At 33.0% G+C, this 17,179-nt stretch overlaps 3 protein-coding genes and 1 pseudogene across 3 annotated transcripts; 2 read left to right on the forward strand and 2 right to left on the reverse strand.

Moving 5' to 3' along the window:
* The first annotated feature begins 613 nt into the window (after window positions 1-613).
* LOC145611498 (strigolactone esterase D14-like) lies at window positions 614-3,486 on the forward strand. Its single transcript, XM_081666832.1, has 2 exons — window positions 614-1,144; window positions 2,629-3,486. Exons 1-2 carry the CDS (start codon window positions 747-749, stop codon window positions 3,059-3,061), a joined length of 831 nt encoding a protein of 276 aa, XP_081522958.1. The 5' UTR covers window positions 614-746; the 3' UTR covers window positions 3,062-3,486.
* A 2,261-nt stretch (window positions 3,487-5,747) lies between these two features.
* On the forward strand, window positions 5,748-6,269 carry LOC145612105 (multiprotein-bridging factor 1c pseudogene; annotated as a pseudogene).
* An 802-nt stretch (window positions 6,270-7,071) lies between these two features.
* LOC145610294 (aldehyde dehydrogenase family 2 member C4-like) lies at window positions 7,072-10,924 on the reverse strand. Its single transcript, XM_081665616.1, has 9 exons — window positions 10,819-10,924; window positions 10,533-10,675; window positions 9,681-10,064; window positions 8,744-8,833; window positions 8,286-8,459; window positions 8,009-8,146; window positions 7,773-7,910; window positions 7,571-7,632; window positions 7,072-7,345 (listed from the first exon to the last, which is right to left on the reverse strand). The coding sequence occupies exons 1-9, from the start codon at window positions 10,922-10,924 to the stop codon at window positions 7,072-7,074; spliced, it is 1,509 nt and encodes a 502-aa protein (XP_081521742.1).
* A 2,188-nt stretch (window positions 10,925-13,112) lies between these two features.
* On the reverse strand, window positions 13,113-17,000 carry LOC145610241 (aldehyde dehydrogenase family 2 member C4-like). Its single transcript, XM_081665539.1, has 9 exons — window positions 16,766-17,000; window positions 15,616-15,758; window positions 15,135-15,518; window positions 14,785-14,874; window positions 14,509-14,682; window positions 14,071-14,208; window positions 13,827-13,964; window positions 13,569-13,630; window positions 13,113-13,435 (listed from the first exon to the last, which is right to left on the reverse strand). Exons 1-9 carry the CDS (start codon window positions 16,869-16,871, stop codon window positions 13,162-13,164), a joined length of 1,509 nt encoding a protein of 502 aa, XP_081521665.1. The 5' UTR covers window positions 16,872-17,000; the 3' UTR covers window positions 13,113-13,161.
* Between the last annotated feature and the right edge of the window lie 179 nt (window positions 17,001-17,179).

The raw sequence follows: 17,179 nt of genomic DNA on the forward strand, positions 1-17,179 counted from the left end.
TCTCTCATAAAATATTCATTTCAGTTCTATTCAATTCAGTTTAGTTCGGCTCCAATCAGCTCAACTCAGTTCAGTAAATTAAATGTGAAAAGACCCTTAATCCTTGTAAAAATTCTTAATTTTCTTCAGAAAATATATTATTATATCTTTTACTTTATTTTGTATGATGTTGGTTTGGATTTTTAATTGTTATGTCATATAGTTGAATCAAGATTTTGAAACCCGAAAAGTAATTAAGAGTCATCCAATATTTCTGAGAGGTTTTTTTTATCGATTATTTTTTAATTGTTGAATATACGAATTGGACATTTTTTTGGTGTATGCATCTTTGTAGTTTGTAAATTAAATTGCATGTCTGTAGTTAAACTTGTACTCGTATGAACTATACATTGAATATATTATACAAAATAATAAACTACTCAACATTCTATCACAATCATCCAATAAACGACACATTTAATTTTGTTAACAAAATATAAATCCATTGCATGATATATTATTCATACATAAAATAATAATAATATAATAATAAAAAATAGAAATATGGTAGCTATAACACAAGTGTTCCATTTAATTTAATGTATGGCTACAATCACCTTTCCTATATAAGACAACCCAAACCCTTTCTCACTTCCTCAACTCATTACCCTACACATACAGCTTCTCTACTTCAACCCCCACTTTTTTTTTAAAAAAAAATAAAAAAATCTCCCTAAAATATAATTTTTCTTAGTTTCAACAATATAATGGTGATGTTAAAGGGTCTAACAGCATCCATGAATGCAAAAATCCTCGGTACCGGGGGCCAAGACGAGGTGATTGTCCTAGGACATGGTTACGGGGGAGAACAATCCTTATGGGAAAAGATTGTTCCAAGTTTAGAAGAAAAGCACCAAGTTGTTCTTTTTGATTGGAACTTTTCTGGTGCTTTTAATAATCATGAGAATAATAATCATGGTTTTGATCCTTTAAAGTATAATTCTCTTGATGTTTTTGCTGATGATTTGGTGAATTTATTGGATGAAATGAACATTAAATCATGTGTTTTTGTTGGTCATTCTATGTCTGGTATGATTGGTTGTATTGCTTCCATCAAGAGGCCTCATCTTTTTACCAAGCTTATACTCATTGGAGCTTCTCCCAGGTAATTAGTTTATTCATTCTACATACTTTTTTAAGAAATTTTAATTTGATGTTTATATTAATTACTCAATAATTAGTGTGTTTTGTTTGGTATAATTGTGGATAATGCATTGGTGGATTACACATATTTAATTTTTCTACCTGAATTTAATGCCTAATTATTGGAGTATTATGTTTTGGATTCTTTGTGAGTTGGCTAGCTTTCTTGGATTTAGTTAAAATAAAATAAAATGAAAACCTCTCCTTCATATACTATCTCTGTTTCATATTATTAGCTTATCCATTTGTGCTAATTTAGTAGATTTTTATGATAATTTATTTCTATTTCTCTAAAATAACTCTGATTTCTTTTCCATCATGGTTTAGTTTTCATGCTAAGTATTTGGAAATTTACAAAAAATAATAATTTATTTGGATATAGACAACAACATTTATAGATCATACAAAAAATCATATCAATCTTTCACATATTTCGTGTGAGGAGTCCAAAAAACCAATATTTTTAATCTTAATAATAAAAACTATGACACTCATATGCTTGAGTTGACATGTCTAGATTTTGTATACTATCAAAGTCTAGTATATACTCATAATTTCGAAAAAAAAAGAAAGTCTTATTTTCTCACTTTGAGATGAGTAGTCCATCTTATAGGAGCTTGCCTTGATTATGTTCAATCCTCAACATTAGGAGTTTGTCACGAGTAGTCCTGTTCAATCCTTAAAAATTTAAAATTAGAGACATTGATACGGAAGGACCATAGTAAAGTTTGAATAGGTGTAACTAATTAACTCTCATATAAATACTAGGATTCATGTATTACACTATTTAATATTATAATATACTTGGACAATTTTTTATATTCTAAGGCTAACATGCTTAATAAAGTTTTAAAGTGAGCTCAACTACTAGGGACCAAGGCTGTTTTAGGTTTAGAAATTTGAGTGATGTAAAATGAAAGAAGAATGTGGACAATTCTTTACTTTTTGCTTGTAATAAAGTTAAAAAGCAACTTTAATTGTCATGTGGCCACATTGAAATTTATTATTATTATTATTATTATTATTATTATTATTATTATTATTATTATTATTATTATTATTATTATTATTATTATTATTTTCATTTTTTTAAATATCTTTTTAATTTTTAATTTCCTAGACTTCTTAATTTCTTATAATCTTATTCATGTGGAGCTTTGTCTTTATTAGATGGAGTAGTTGTTTAGTTAATATTAATGACAACTATGGAGTACTATTCATACTCTGATGTGAGCTTTTGGGCCCAATCTAGCCCAAAAGTTTGTTCAGGTTGAGTGGTTTCAATTAAATAGCACTTCAATTCCCTTTGTTCACTTATCTTTTTGCCCAATCTATTTTTGACAATTTCACATTATTTTCACATCACCACTTAGCTTATCTATATCATATAATTGAGTATTTTTTTTTTTATTTTTTTTTTTATTATTATTTTTTTTAATAAAATAGGTACATAAATTCAGAAGATTATGAAGGAGGATTTGAAGCAACACAAATTGAGCAACTCCTCTCAACAATAGAATCCAATTTTCAGCCTTGGGCCACAGCATTTGCTCCTTTAGCCGTAGGAGGAAAAGAGCCTCATTTAGTTGAGAAATTTGAGAAGAGTTTAAAGAAAATGAAGCCAGAAGTTGCCCTAGCTGTTGCTAAGATCATCTTCCTCGGCGACTACCGCCATGTTCTTGAGAAAGTTGACACACCTTGCACCATAATTAGCACCACCAATGATCTTGTAGTCCCCTCATCTGTGCCTTACTATATGCAGAAGAAGATGATCAATGCTAAATCGAGGGTCGAAATCATCGATGTTGATGGTCATTTCCCACAATTGACTGCTCATGATGAGGTGCTTAATGTGATTACTAAGGTGCTGGATTCTTAATAGTAATTAAGGACTTATATATATATGTATGAAATTAAAATTAATTAATTAATTAATTAATTAAGTTATCTCTAGTATATGCATGCATGCATGCATTATTTCCTGCCCCTTTATTAGGTTAGTGGGAAAAAAGGGTTTGTGAAATAATAGTTACTTCGTATTAGTTAGTTAAGTGTGTTTTTATTTGTTATAATCAAGCAAATTATTAAGCCAAATTAGGATTAGTTATAGCAAGCTAGGTTTGGGTTTGCGAGCGAGTTTTGGTTGGAAATTACATTCCAAATTTTTTCCTATGTTTAATTAAGAAGATGAAATTGGTTATGGCTGTATATGTTAGATTATTTTATAAGTATGTTGTATATTACATGTAAGCCTATGGACTATTTGAAATGAATTTATTCTCTTTCGATGTTTATCTCATCAAACCCAACAAGAACTTATATGACTTTATGTCTTTATTTTAGTCTTTTCAACGAAAATGTAAACCTATGGACTATTTGAAATGCAACATTAGATTGGTTACTGTATTTTTTATTTTTTTTATTTTTTATTTTTTATTTATTTATTTATTTTTTATTTTTTAAGTTTAGCCTATTGAGGATATCAAAGCACAATTCCATTATATATGGCAAAGGCCCAAATATATGTATTTGTATATGTCCCAATGGGCTCAGCTTAAGCATTTACATTTACTTTATAGCGAAAGGGTGAGATGATAATGCCGCTCTAAAAATGTAAAACACCCTTCTTTCTTTAAATGTAGAACAATACATAAAATAAATTGCAAAACACCCTTCTTTCTTCTTCTTCTTCAAAAAAAAAAAAAAAAAAAAAAAGGAAAAAAAAAAATCAATTATCTGAGATTTTGTTGAATTTTATTACTCTTAGATATACCCTTCCATTTCTATTTATTTGCTCCAATTTGCATTTTCATAATTTCCAAGGGACATTCTAAAACATACTAGTATACTTTGTTGATACAAAAATTCAAATATAATATTCTAAAGTCAACAAGAACACATATGACTTGATCATTTCAAATAGATAGAAATGATCAGAGGTTGGCTGAGCCTAGCTTTGGCAATAAAAGTTCTAATAATTTGTGGTTAAATTTTTCAAAATTTGACTCATAAAAAAATGTTAGGAAGAAATAAATAAATAGGAACATTGAGGTAGAAGTATCAAAAGTTGGATTGTGCCGAACCCGTGCATAATATCTTATACCCATTACCCAAACCCGTTAAACAGTGTTGGACTTATCGGGTCAAACGGGGTTTTTAGGTTTTTCCGAGCCAACTCGGATTTTGAACTAAAAATGCATTTTTAGCCTTGTCTAAACTCGCACTTTTCCGGGTTAGTCCGGGTTGGGCTAGCGGACCGGGCCAATGATGATCACCTCTACATGAAGGGAGTACTCCCTTTGTTTCTAAATACTTGCTCTACTTTCGATTTTCAGCCATTTTTAAATAATTTCTCTGTTTCCTTATTTGGAAAAATTATACAATATTTAATTCATTTTTATCAACTAGTAGGACCCAGTAGAATTATATTTTATTACGTTTTGATCCTCTCTACTCTAGTTTATCTTCCACTAACCTCACTATCTCCATATGTTATTACTTTCTTCAAATTCTCCTTAAACTCCGCACATAAAAAATGAACCAAATATTTATAAACAGAGAAGAGAGTATTAAAAAAAACAAATCTTTGAAAACTCATTAACCTCTCCCCTAAAAAAAAAATAAAAAAAAATTCACATTGTACCCTTTTGCTTGATCCCCAAGAGACCTCCCCAAAATAGCAAAAACCCAGCCCACAACATCCCACATTCCCACCTAAACATGGGCACGGGCCGTGCCGGCACGGGCCTGGCACGACTCCGGCACGGCACGACTCCGGCACGGCACGACGGCCCACCTGTGGGTCGTGGGCCGTGAACAATTTTCTGGATTTTGGCACGGGCATGGCACGTGGCACGGCGGGCGGCACGTGGGCCAGCACGCTGGCACGACTCGCCGGCACGGCACGCTGGCACGGCACGTGGCACGGCCCGGCACGGCACGAGCCAGACACGGTCCGTCATATAATAAAATAAGTTATTCTTCAATTTATTGTGTTTTCGGATTATTGCACTCGTATTTTTTTTTTATTATATGCATTGTTGTTTTTTTGCTAAATTAATAAAATTGTTTTTATTTGTTTAAATAAACTTAAACATAATTATTAATTAGATAAATAATTTATATAACCTAAATTAAAATAAAGTTGTTCAAAAAATGAAAACAAAATATATTAACATTAACATAAACATAAATTAATCACATATATTAAGTTGTACTTAAAAAAATATATATCGTTTATTTCTTTTTTTTTTCATTTATTAAAAAAAAAAAAAAAAGGTGGCACGGTTTGGCCCGTGGCCCGGCACGGCCCGCAAGGCACGTGGGCCGTGCCGTGGGTTGGGGTGTGCCAATTTCAGGCACGGCACGGCCCGCCGCGGAGCCGGCACGGCCCGTGCCCATGTTTATTCCCACCTTCTAGACTTTCTACTACCTAGAACCTTCTACCATCCTCTAACCACCAAAAAAATCTCCCCCCATTTCTCCAAAAACCTTCCAGACACCCTTACCTCTATAAAAACCCACCATCTTTTTCTCTCTCCATCTTCAAAATCCTTTCAAAAAAACCCCATCAAAAAATACACTCAAATTCAAATCAAATTCTCTCTCCTCTCTAGAATCCTCCACAACAATGCCAACCCGATCATCCGGCCCGATCTCTCAAGACTGGGAGCCCGTCGTCATCCACAAAACCCGACCCAAAACCCAAGACCTCCGCGACCCGAAGGCAGTCAACCAAGCTCTACGCTCCGGCAAACCCGTCGAAACCGTCAAGAAAGCCGTCGCAGGAACTAACAAGAAGGCCCCTGCGACGGTTGTCAATGCGCGGAAACTCGACGAGGAGACTGAACCAGCTGCGCTTGCTAAGGTGGGGACTGAGGTGAGATTGGCGATTCAGAAGGCGAGGATTGAGAAGAAGATGAGTCAAGCTGAGTTAGCGAAGCAGATCAATGAAAGACCTCAGGTTGTTCAGGAGTATGAGAATGGTAAAGCTGTTCCTAATCATATGGTTCTTGCTAAAATGGAGAGAGTTCTTGGTGTTAAACTTAGGGGAAAATCTGGGAAATGATTTGATTGTGTTGGTGTTCTTTAGTTGATGATGATGATTTGTTGTTCTTGTGATTAAAAGAGTTTAGGGTTTATGTGTATGGTGTAATGTTTGATTGATGAATGAAAAGTAAGTAAATAATTTGTGATTTGTTGGTTGTGTTATTTTTTTGAATTGATTGATTCATTTTTATTCTCTTATTTGATCTGAATTGACCTAACAATTTGGGGGCGTTAAACATAGATTTTGAGCTTTATGACTGAAAAATGACCCAATTAGATCAAATGAAAAAAATGATGAAATCGGAATTTGATATGCATGGGGTATTAAACATGGATTATGACTTGAACTTTGACCAAATTAGAACAAATGAAAATAAATGATCAAATCTGAATTCGACCCAACCTGATTGTATAATTAAACAAATCACTTAATTTGTAATTGATATTGACCTGGTCTTAAATAATTCGGATCTAATTTTATAATTTTACACGACCCGATTCAAACATTAGAGTCTTAAGGCTAATTTGAATATACTATTTGTCAATGTCCTCATAGTCTAGTTTTGGGCCTATTGGTTGGACTTAGTAACCAATGTGGTCTTTTACTCATCTGGAAGATAACATTTTATGACGTAACTTGTATCAAAACAAATGGGTTAATTGTCATATTTAGCAAATAAACACCTAATTAAAAATCATCATTAATAAAAGAGTTAAAATATTACAGAATATAATTTCCACAAATTACGTACCACTCAATAACATTATACAAATATAATTACGCAAATAAACAAAAGGAAACATGTAACTTCTTCGAGTTCACATTGATAATTTAGAAGCTTAGAGCCAAGGGGAGTTGTAAATAGGAGTGACAACAGACTTAACTTGGGTGTACATATAGAGGCCATCAAGTCCATGTTCTCTCCCAAATCCGCTCATTTTGTATCCTCCGAAAGGTGCATCATAATCAAACCCAAAGTAGCAATTGATCCAAATGGTTCCGGCCCGAATCGACCGTGAGACTGTGTTAGCAATGTCTATGTTCTTGGTTACTATCCCAGCTGCTAGTCCATATCTTGTAGCATTTGCTCTTTGTATTCCTTCTTCAACGGTTCTGCCAATTGCACCAAGACAACATAACTTTAGTTTGAAAGTACACCCAATGATTAGCTAAGAATTAAAGTCACGCCAAATACAATGTTACGTACTAGCACTTTTTTTAAAATGTTCCTATTAAAATGTTACATCTATTAGAATATTACATCTTACGCATATCATTCAAACATTTTACTTGTGTTAAAAAAAAAATCATATAAAAATATGCGTGGATAAAGCTTACTTGAACTTCATCAAAGACATGACAGGGCCAAAAATTTCATCCGTTGCTATTTGCATATCATCCTGAAGAAATTGGAGGCAGAATTAGAAACTAAAGTCTTATATAATTAAGCTTTTTTGACAAGATATATAATTAAGCTAACTTACTATATTTTTTAAAATTAGCATTACTAAATTAAGAAAATAAAACTTCAAAATGTTACCTTGACATCAGAGAAAATGGTTGGGCAAATATAATACCCCTTTTCACCATGACGATCACCACCAGCTAGTAACTCAGCGCCTTCTTCTTTGCCTTTTCGAATGTAAGAAAGTACTCTCTCAAATTGTTTCTTATCAACCTACATCATAAAGAAGAAATCTCAATCACATTATTAACATTAATGAGTATATGATTTCTACTGCAGTACAAGACAATGCAATATAGTATCAAAGTTACCTGAGGTCCTTGTCGAACTTTAGGATCAAAGGGATCACCAACAACCCAAGATTTAGCCTTTTCTGTCAATTTCTTTGCAACCTCGTCGTAAATTCCTTCTTGAACAAGAATACGAGTACTAGCCACACAAATTTCTCCCTGAAATAATTCCAATTAGGACTATATAACATCCACGATATGTTCAACGACACATTTTTGTTGTAACTCTTAATTTGAGACGATAAAGTTGTTTGATTAATTAAAACCGTGCTTATTAAAATTAATTAAGTGAATGTACCTTATTAAACATGCAACCTTGAAGAGCAAGCTCAGCTGCAACATCAGCATCAGCATCATCAAATATGATGAGAGGGGATTTTCCTCCAAGTTCTAGTGAGACTGGTTTTAAGTTGCTTGTCGCGGCTGCTTGCATTATAAGGCGTCCTACCTCTGCTGATCCTGTGAAGCTTATCTGCATAATTACGAAAATAATTACACTATGATCGGTACCTCTCAGTCCAAACATTATACGAGTATTAAAAGTAAAACCAATCACAAATCATTACTGTTTTTGGAAATATGAAGTATATATTATAAGTAATGCAACACTTTTCCATTCATTTAGACCATTTTATCAATAACGTTATATTGTGAGACATTAAAAGTTATTAGGTAAATTAAAAGACTTGAATATTACGGAATACCTAAGAATTACTACATGACACGAGTAAAGAGTATCATGAAGTTTTTACATACTTTGTCAATGTCCATATGAGAGGCGACCGCAGCACCAGCAGTTTCTCCGAATCCATTCACAACATTTATCACTCCATCAGGAACACCAGCCTGTTTAATTACCATCCATTAGAAAGGAAGATTTAAATGATAGACATACATAAATTAAGAATGAAAATAATAAATTCTAAAAAGGATATTATTTGTACAAATTATGAATAATATAAATACAATATGTAAATATCCGAGAATACAATATAGGTATAAGTTAACAACATTACGTATGATAAATCTAATAATGGTGTAATTATAAGCTATTTTAAATTTGAACGAATCGCAATTATTCAAAGCTATTAATTTAATACTCTGATCGATCATATAGTTTCATATTCTTACGTATAAGATAGAAACTTTAGTCAGCTATAACATAGGAACAACCTTTATAAAAAATTTGCATACCTTACTCCTACGAGTCTACGACTACGACAACAAATTGTTTACCATACTAGTAGCATTTATTTTAAGCATATTTTTTTTATTTATTTTAGTTTTAGTTGAAAGGTATTCATGTGATCAGCTTACAACTTATTAGAAATTTTGCTAAAAACAATTCAACCAGCATGTTTTTCAGTTTGCAAAAAACCCTCCTTCATAATTCCTACTTTCGTCATGTCAAAACCACTTCTACAAATTAAATTAAGTAGAATTATTAAAGCTAGAAGTACCTTGAATTTCTTTAAATGATCGTTTTCTATGAGTTACAGTATTATCTCAACATACTGTTTAGTATATAGAGCCTTATAATATAGCTAGGAAATATAATATAGACGGTCTAATTATACCACAACACAAATCTCTAAAGGTGAGAAAGTAGTAGCAATAATCAAACTAAAATATAGTGTTTATTATGAAGTACTTGTATGAAGTATTGTTATGTGGTATACTGGTATTGGCTTACCAACTTGGAAAGATGAGCATAATAAAGAGCCGAAAGCGGGGTTTGCTCGGCCGGCTTAACCACCATGGTGCACCCAGCAGCTAGGGCTGGAGCCACCTTTAAGAAAAACATGGTGGTTGGGTAGTTCCATGGTATGATGTGGCCCACAACCCCAATTGGCTCTCTTAGGGTGTACCCCTGCATCGCACGTGACAACTTCAACGTCTCTCCATGGATTTTATCTGCTGCTCCTGCGTAGTACCGTAAGCAGTGAGATGCACCTGGGATGTCCAAGACCTTCCCCATTGTAAAGAGTTTGCCTGCATCTATTGAATCCAACGCTGCTAGTTCTTCCACGTGTTCCTCGATTAAATCCGCAAATTTCATCATCACCCTTCCCCTATCCTAATAATCACGAGAAGAGTGAAAATTAGATCACGATAATACAATTGAAATCGACATGATATGAACACAAAATTGAGAAAACATGATGTATGTAGGTGCAATACGACAGGCCAAAACAAACACAATTATGACACAACACAACACGTTTGATTGCTCTAGTAATAATCTCATATTGTCATGAAAGAAACAATTCATAACATAATTTTGTAGTCTTATAACCCTTATAGGTATAACTTTTGACTAATAATTTGATTGAAAATTCACAAACAATAAATAACATCCACGCTAATATCATTTAGCTAGGGCACCTTCGCCTCTAATCAGATTCCATTACTTTACCACCGTAATTAAAAGATATATACTCCGTATACACCAAGGTACAAAATTAAAGGTTAGAGTCAACCTTTTAATAGACAAGCACTTTATGTTGGTTTTATCAAAAGTCAATCATAAACTTTTAGCACTTACATATCCAGACATACGAGGCCATGGTCCATGGTCGAAGGCTTCACGAGCAACCTTAACAGCCAAATCTATATCTTCCTTATCTCCCTCGGCTACACTCGCTATCACTTCACCATTCCTCGGATCGATTGTCTCGAAACTTTTTCCTGCATAGCATCATTAATTAATTAGTCGATAACATTCTTGGACCGACCTAGACTCTTTTTTTAGTTTAGGTGTACAGAGAGTCGTAAAAGGTAAATAATAAATCGAATTTAAGAGAAAATACTACAAATATAGACATACTAACCCGAAATTGCATCGACAAATTCTCCATTGATAAAAAGTTTTGTAAATTTGATCTCTGGAATTTGGAAGTCACATGATTCCGAACTTTCTTTTGACATATCACCCATAATTATTTCTTTGTGTTTTTGTGTAGCTAGGGTACGTGCAGCCTAATAACTTTGCTTGTTTATGATCTATTATATATATATCCAAACTACTAATAAGTTTCATTAGCTGGCGTAAAATCAGTCAACACCGCCTTCTTTAAAATTAAAATATATTATAAAATATTAGTGTCACGATATGCATGATAAGATAACCACAAATTATTCCTTTAATTCGATCTTTTGGTTGCAATACTTTGGCTTGCGATATTATATTATTGTTAATTAGAATTTGTTGAATGTAGTCCCTAGAAAGCTAGGGGACCCATGGCTATGTTTAAGCAATTAATAATTTTGCGTGTAGAAATAAACGAACTACGAATATATTTGTGTACAACAAACGATGTATACTTTAATCTTAAACTATCAACTGTAACGTTTTTAAAACTCGTACATAATGCTAAGAGATATGAACTACATAATTGTACTTCTACAAAAGTAAATCAACTATAGTATGCCGTATGAATATATAATGTTTGTTTGATTGGAAAGGGATATAATAAGTTACTTAGTCAAAATTAATGAAGTTGATCTGCCTAAGATATGGCCTCCATGAAGAGTACTAAAAACATTTTTTTAAGTACTATCATATTTTTTTTTTGACGGGTAAGTACTATCATATTAGAATATCTAAGATTAATGAATTTAATACTGCATAATTACTTATTGTGTAAGCTAAAATATAAACAGTCAATGGGTTGACTTTCACTTCTATACCTCCGTAAATCAACTGTAGAACGATTAATTAGAATGTGTTTTATTTATCTTAATTCTACTTATCTAAGCTTATCTGAATTTATTTTAACTTATCTGAATTTGTTTAAACTTATCTGCACTTATTAGACTTTATGAGAACTTCTATTCCTTAATTTTTCATTTAATAATTTATTAATCTTTTCTAGTGATAACAACCAAAATATAATAATTTATGTATGTAGTATGTACTATATATGTAATGACCATTTATAATTATATACGAAATATACTGTTATGAGGCCATATGTAACAAACTTCACTACAATACATATTCCCAGCTTGTAATTACTTCATTTTGAACGGCACCTAATTAAATGAATGAAAAGGACAAATTACCAAACCATATTCTTGTTATAATTTGAGCTGGTAGATCCAAAATTACATAATGTTTGATTCTCTTCAAGGGCCTGCAACTTCTACTAGGAAGTCTTAAATATATATGGTGTATATTTTTTATGTGCGAAACGGCTAACAACCATGGTATGGGACAATTAGTTGCCCGTTCTTGGGTATGAATTTTTAGACCTTAATTTTTTTTTGCATAACTTTGAGCAAACCTACATAAACATTGCTACTATCACAACCTTTTTTTCTTGAAATCAAGGAAGCTCGATCGGGCTTTTATCACAACTTTGTACTAATTAAAGTTGATTTTTTTTTTTTTTTTTTTTTTTTTTTGAGGAGAATTAAAGTTGAATTTTGATGTTAATATATTAATGTTTATATATAAAAATAATTAAAATTTCTTTTATTGTATCACAATAAGCTTAAGACAGTGTTTATCTTATCACCAATATACTATGAGCTTAAAAAAAAGTATAATAAACACTTAGATTAAAAAAAAAAAGTAAAATAAACACATAGATTAATAATAATAAAAAACGAAGTATAATACACACTTTTATGTACAATATAAGAATTTTGCTTATTTGATTAATGGAGTTTAGTTTAATTTATTTTCATGGAAATTTTGGTTTTTTTTTTTTTTTTTTTTTTTTTTGTTTGGCATTGTATGCATATGGTGATGGTAGTATTGAGGAATTTTCCAAAGTTATGGGAATTAATTAAGAATTTTGTACATAATATTAATATGGGTTCAATCTGATGAAATAGACGTATAACTAGGCCCAATTTGTCAAAAGCCCAATTTGAAGTTATCTGCTCATTTCACTTGTGTCATTTAGGACTCTTTTGAGTCTTTTCCATGTGAATGTACAATTCAGTTATTCAGTAACTTACTTTACTTGTATACACTTCGTATTTTAGTAGAGCACGTAATAGACTCGAACCGAAAATTTACATTTTGCTGAGGCACGTGTCACCCATGCCCCTTAAAATTGTTCGACGCATGCAGTGATGAAATCACTAACAAAATAAGAAAACGTAAGCTCTTCAATTGTCATCGATAAAAACCTTATTTATTTTATACCTTGTTTTACATTGTTTTACAGCCAAGGGGAGTTGTTAAGAGGGGTAACAACAGATTTGACTTGAGTGTAAATATATAAGCCATCAAGTCCTGATTCTCTCCCAAAGCCACTCATTTTATACCCGCCAGTCGGAGCATCGCAATCAAAGCCAAAGTAGCAATTGATCCATATGGTACCAGCACGAATTGACCGTGAAACGGTGTTAGCAATGTCTATATTCTTTGTCATGATCCCAGCTGCTAACCCATACCTTGTAGCATTTGCTCTTTGTATTGCATCATCTACAGTCCTGTAATTTCTCACAAGAAAACAATGCATGATTAATTTCTACCATAATTTATTAGTATTGATTTAGGGTGTCACCTTTTTAATTTTTCATTTAAGATGTATAAACCTTTTGGAAATTCATATACTAAACTCACTTGAACTTCATCAAAGACATGACAGGCCCGAAAATTTCATCCTTTGCTATCTGCATACCGTCCTGTAAAAATTGTGATTAAATTAGAGACCAACCTCATAAATTTATGCACAAATAAGCTAAGTCCTTGTCAACAAAAATATGCTCATCACAACATATGTATTGGAATGGACCCTAATAGTAATTCTTAGTGTATGCGGTATGTTTAGTTTGCGATGACACGTTTACTTGACAAGGCTAGCTAGCTTAGCAAAATTACCTTGACATCAGAGAATATCGTTGGGGCAATGTAGTATCCCTTTTCACCACAAGGCTCGCCTCCAACTAATAAATCAGCGCCTTCTTCTTTTCCTCTCTTGATATATGAAAGCACTCTCTCAAATTGCTTCCTGTCAACCTGCAAAGTGGTAAAAAGTAAATTTTTCATAGGAAATCGATTACGGCAACATGGAGTGCAGCTAGTAATAAGTGTAGTAATGATCGATGCAAAACAAGTCATCCACCTGAGGTCCTTGTTGAACATTAGGGTGAAATGGATCACCAACAACCCAAGATTTAGCCTTTTCTGCTAGTTTTCTTTTCATTTCCTCGTATATCCCTTCTTGAACAAGAACACGGGATCCTGCCACGCAAATTTCACCCTAAACAAACAAAGATGAAAACATACTTAAAATCATTGCTAAAAAAAACAGGACAACCATTACAAATTGTTAAATTTCGAAACAATATGAAATGGGCCTGGGCAACCCGAACAAGGAGGAGGAGAGTTAGGTCCACAAACAAGGCTTTGGAGCTTCCATACTAAAACCAATTGGCAATAATAGGAGGTACTCCTCTACCTTATAAAGTGAAACCATCTCTCCTCTTTCTCCAATGTGGGACACTCATAAGTGGGCTACAATGGGATTCAACACAAATCAACATCTCTTAGATTATTATGCCTTATTATAGAGGCAGCCCTGAAGAGCAAGGTCAGTTGCAGCATCAATATCGGCATCATCAAATATGATTAGAGGGGATTTCCCTCCTAGTTCCAGGGTAACAGGTTTTAAGTTGCTTGTTGCAGCTGCTTGCATCACAAGGCGCCCCACTTCAGGAGATCCTGTAAAACTTAACTGAACAAGAAAGATCAAAATCAGCCATTTTCTCACAATTTGATCTGATGCATGATAAGTAACTAGTATCTACTAAGTATCTAAAAATCAAACTGTACATACTTTATCGATGTCCATATGTGATGACATTGCAGCTCCGGCAGTATGTCCATATCCATTCACAACATTTAGCACTCCCTCTGGTACTCCAGCCTACTCAAACACACCATATAAACACATAACAGAGAAAATTAACAGAATACTTGTTCAAGTACTAATTCAATTTAACTTGTTTCGTTTTGTAAACATCACCTAGCTTAGTTTGTAATGTCGCCTTAAAGTGTTACATACTCAAGACCTCAGTATGTCCTAAATCAAATTCCATTTACATTACTACCTTTTTCAAATAAAAAGTAGTCTGTAGTCTCATACATGATACATAGTACGAATTGAAGTATATGTTATTGGCTTACCAACTTCGAAAGATGAGCATAGTAAAGAGCGGAGAGTGGAGTTTTCTCAGAAGGCTTAACCACCATAGTACAGCCAACAGCTAACGAAGGAGCCACCTTAAGAAAAAACATAGTAGTCGGAAAATTCCATGGAATGATGTGGCCAACAACACCTATAGGCTCCCTTAGGGTGTACCCCTGCATCGAACGTGACATCTTTAACGTCTCACCATGGATTTTATCCGCGGCTCCTGCATAGTATCGTAGGCAGCGAGCTGCTCCAGGGATGTCAAGGGCCTTCCCTGATCCAAAGAGTTTTCCTGCATCCATTGTATCTAATGCAGCAAGTTCTTCTATATGCTCCTCGATTAAGTCTGCGAATTTCATCATCACCCTTCCCCTTTCCTAAATATTGTAGGAATTATAAATCAAATGATCATGTTACATTGTTACATACTAACATAATAATGTTCTTTAACTATGTTCTTTAAGCAATACTAACATATCCGGACATTCGAGGCCAAGGCCCGTGATCGAAGGCTTTTCGAGCTGCTTTGACGGCCAAATCAACATCTTCTTTATCTCCTTCAGCCACCTTTGCTATCATTTCACCATTTCTTGGATCAATTGTCTCTAAGGTTTTTCCTGTAATGTTTTTATTAATCACTGTTAGGCCCGTTCTCTTTGGCCATGTTTGGTAATTGGCTTTTTGGATAGCTTTTGGCTTTTGACTTTTTTATGTAGTCAAACAGCCAAAAAAATGTGTTTGGTAATTGGCTTTTTAGCCAGCGAAAAAGCCGGCTTTTAAGCCAAAATAAAAAAGCTGCTTTGAGTAGCTTTTTTAATGGCTTTTGGCTTGTTGGCCCACAAATTATCTAATAAACAGCCAACAACCAACAATTAATTTACCAAACACTTTTATAAACAGCCAATTTCAAAAGCCATTATAAACATCCAAACATTCCAACTGGTCAAACAAGCCAAGTGAACCAGCCAACAGCCAACCGCCAACAGCTATTTGCCAAACAAGGCCTTTACCTTATTTTTGCTGAACTGAAATTATTTTATTTAATATTATTTTTTTTTTACTTAATATTATTTTTGAAAGGTGAAGATAACAGGGCCTTACATACATGCTTATAGCCATATATAATGAAGAATAAATTTTAAGAGTCTAATTCAATAGGTAATGGTTATAATTTTACATAGCTCAACTTTCCTCCTCATATTAAAGAACAACCCTACTAAATCAGTTGGTCTTAAAAGTAAGAGCAGAGCTACACAAGTCAAGTTTGAGAATGGGGATAATCTAATGAATCACATGAAGGAGGAGAGTTCGATTCACAAATAAGGCCCGGTCCAAGGAGGTTCCATACTAAAATCAATTGGCAACAGTAATAGTAACTTCGATCCTCTATCTTATAAAGTGAAATCAAATCATATATATTTTCTTTTTCTCTAATGTGGGACACTCAAAATTGAGACTAATATGGGTTTCAACACTCAATAGATTCATTGACAAACTAGCTAATTAGAGTTAATATAATGCATAAAAAGTAATCTAAGACATAATATTCAAGAATAAATAAAGGTTGATAATCATAGATAATTGAAATTAAAAATAAGGTATATATATGTAAGAATTAATTGACCTGAAAAGGAATCCACAAATTCTCCATTGATGAAAAGCTTGGTAAACTTAATTTCTGGGATTTTAACGCACGAATTTGAACTTCCATTTGATACATAATCTCCCATTTTTTTCTCTCTATCTAATTAACGTCTATCTATTTGATCTAAGCCTTTTATTTTAGTATATAAAATGACAATATTACAAAATAAATATGTGAAACAAAATAATAAGGATAAGCTTTGTGCATGCAATGCAAGTGTATATGTTTCTGTTTTTACTCGTAACACACATTAAAGGATAGATTATATTAGTGGCTTAAAGTCCTTGGCCCATTTATAGTACGGCTGGTACGTAGTAGTTGTATTGTACATATCATAACAGTATACAAGTAGAACTATTACTTAGGAAATTTTAACATCTAGTCGTCATATTC

Source organism: Chenopodium album, chromosome 24 (assembly GCF_948465745.1).
Source record: "Chenopodium album chromosome 24, dcCheAlbu1.1, whole genome shotgun sequence".
NCBI classification, from domain to species: Eukaryota; Viridiplantae; Streptophyta; class Magnoliopsida; order Caryophyllales; family Amaranthaceae; genus Chenopodium; species Chenopodium album.

Coding starts and splice junctions, on each gene's coding strand:
- LOC145611498 (XM_081666832.1), top strand. CDS start 747: ATGGTGATGTTAAAGGGTCTAACAGCATCCATGAATGCAAAAATCCTC. Junction 1,145..2,628: donor CTCATTGGAGCTTCTCCCAG/GTAATTAGTTTA, acceptor TTAATAAAATAG/GTACATAAATTCAGAAGATT.
- LOC145610294 (XM_081665616.1), bottom strand. CDS start 10,924: ATGGGTGATATGTCAAAAGAAAGTTCGGAATCATGTGACTTCCAAATT. Junction 10,676..10,818: donor ATTTGTCGATGCAATTTCGG/GTTAGTATGTCT, acceptor GATGCTATGCAG/GAAAAAGTTTCGAGACAATC. Junction 8,147..8,285: donor AAGGTTGCATGTTTAATAAG/GTACATTCACTT, acceptor GAATTATTTCAG/GGAGAAATTTGTGTGGCTAG.
- LOC145610241 (XM_081665539.1), bottom strand. CDS start 16,871: ATGGGAGATTATGTATCAAATGGAAGTTCAAATTCGTGCGTTAAAATC. Junction 15,759..16,765: donor ATTTGTGGATTCCTTTTCAG/GTCAATTAATTC, acceptor AAAACATTACAG/GAAAAACCTTAGAGACAATT. Junction 14,683..14,784: donor CACATATGGACATCGATAAA/GTATGTACAGTT, acceptor TTTCTTGTTCAG/TTAAGTTTTACAGGATCTCC.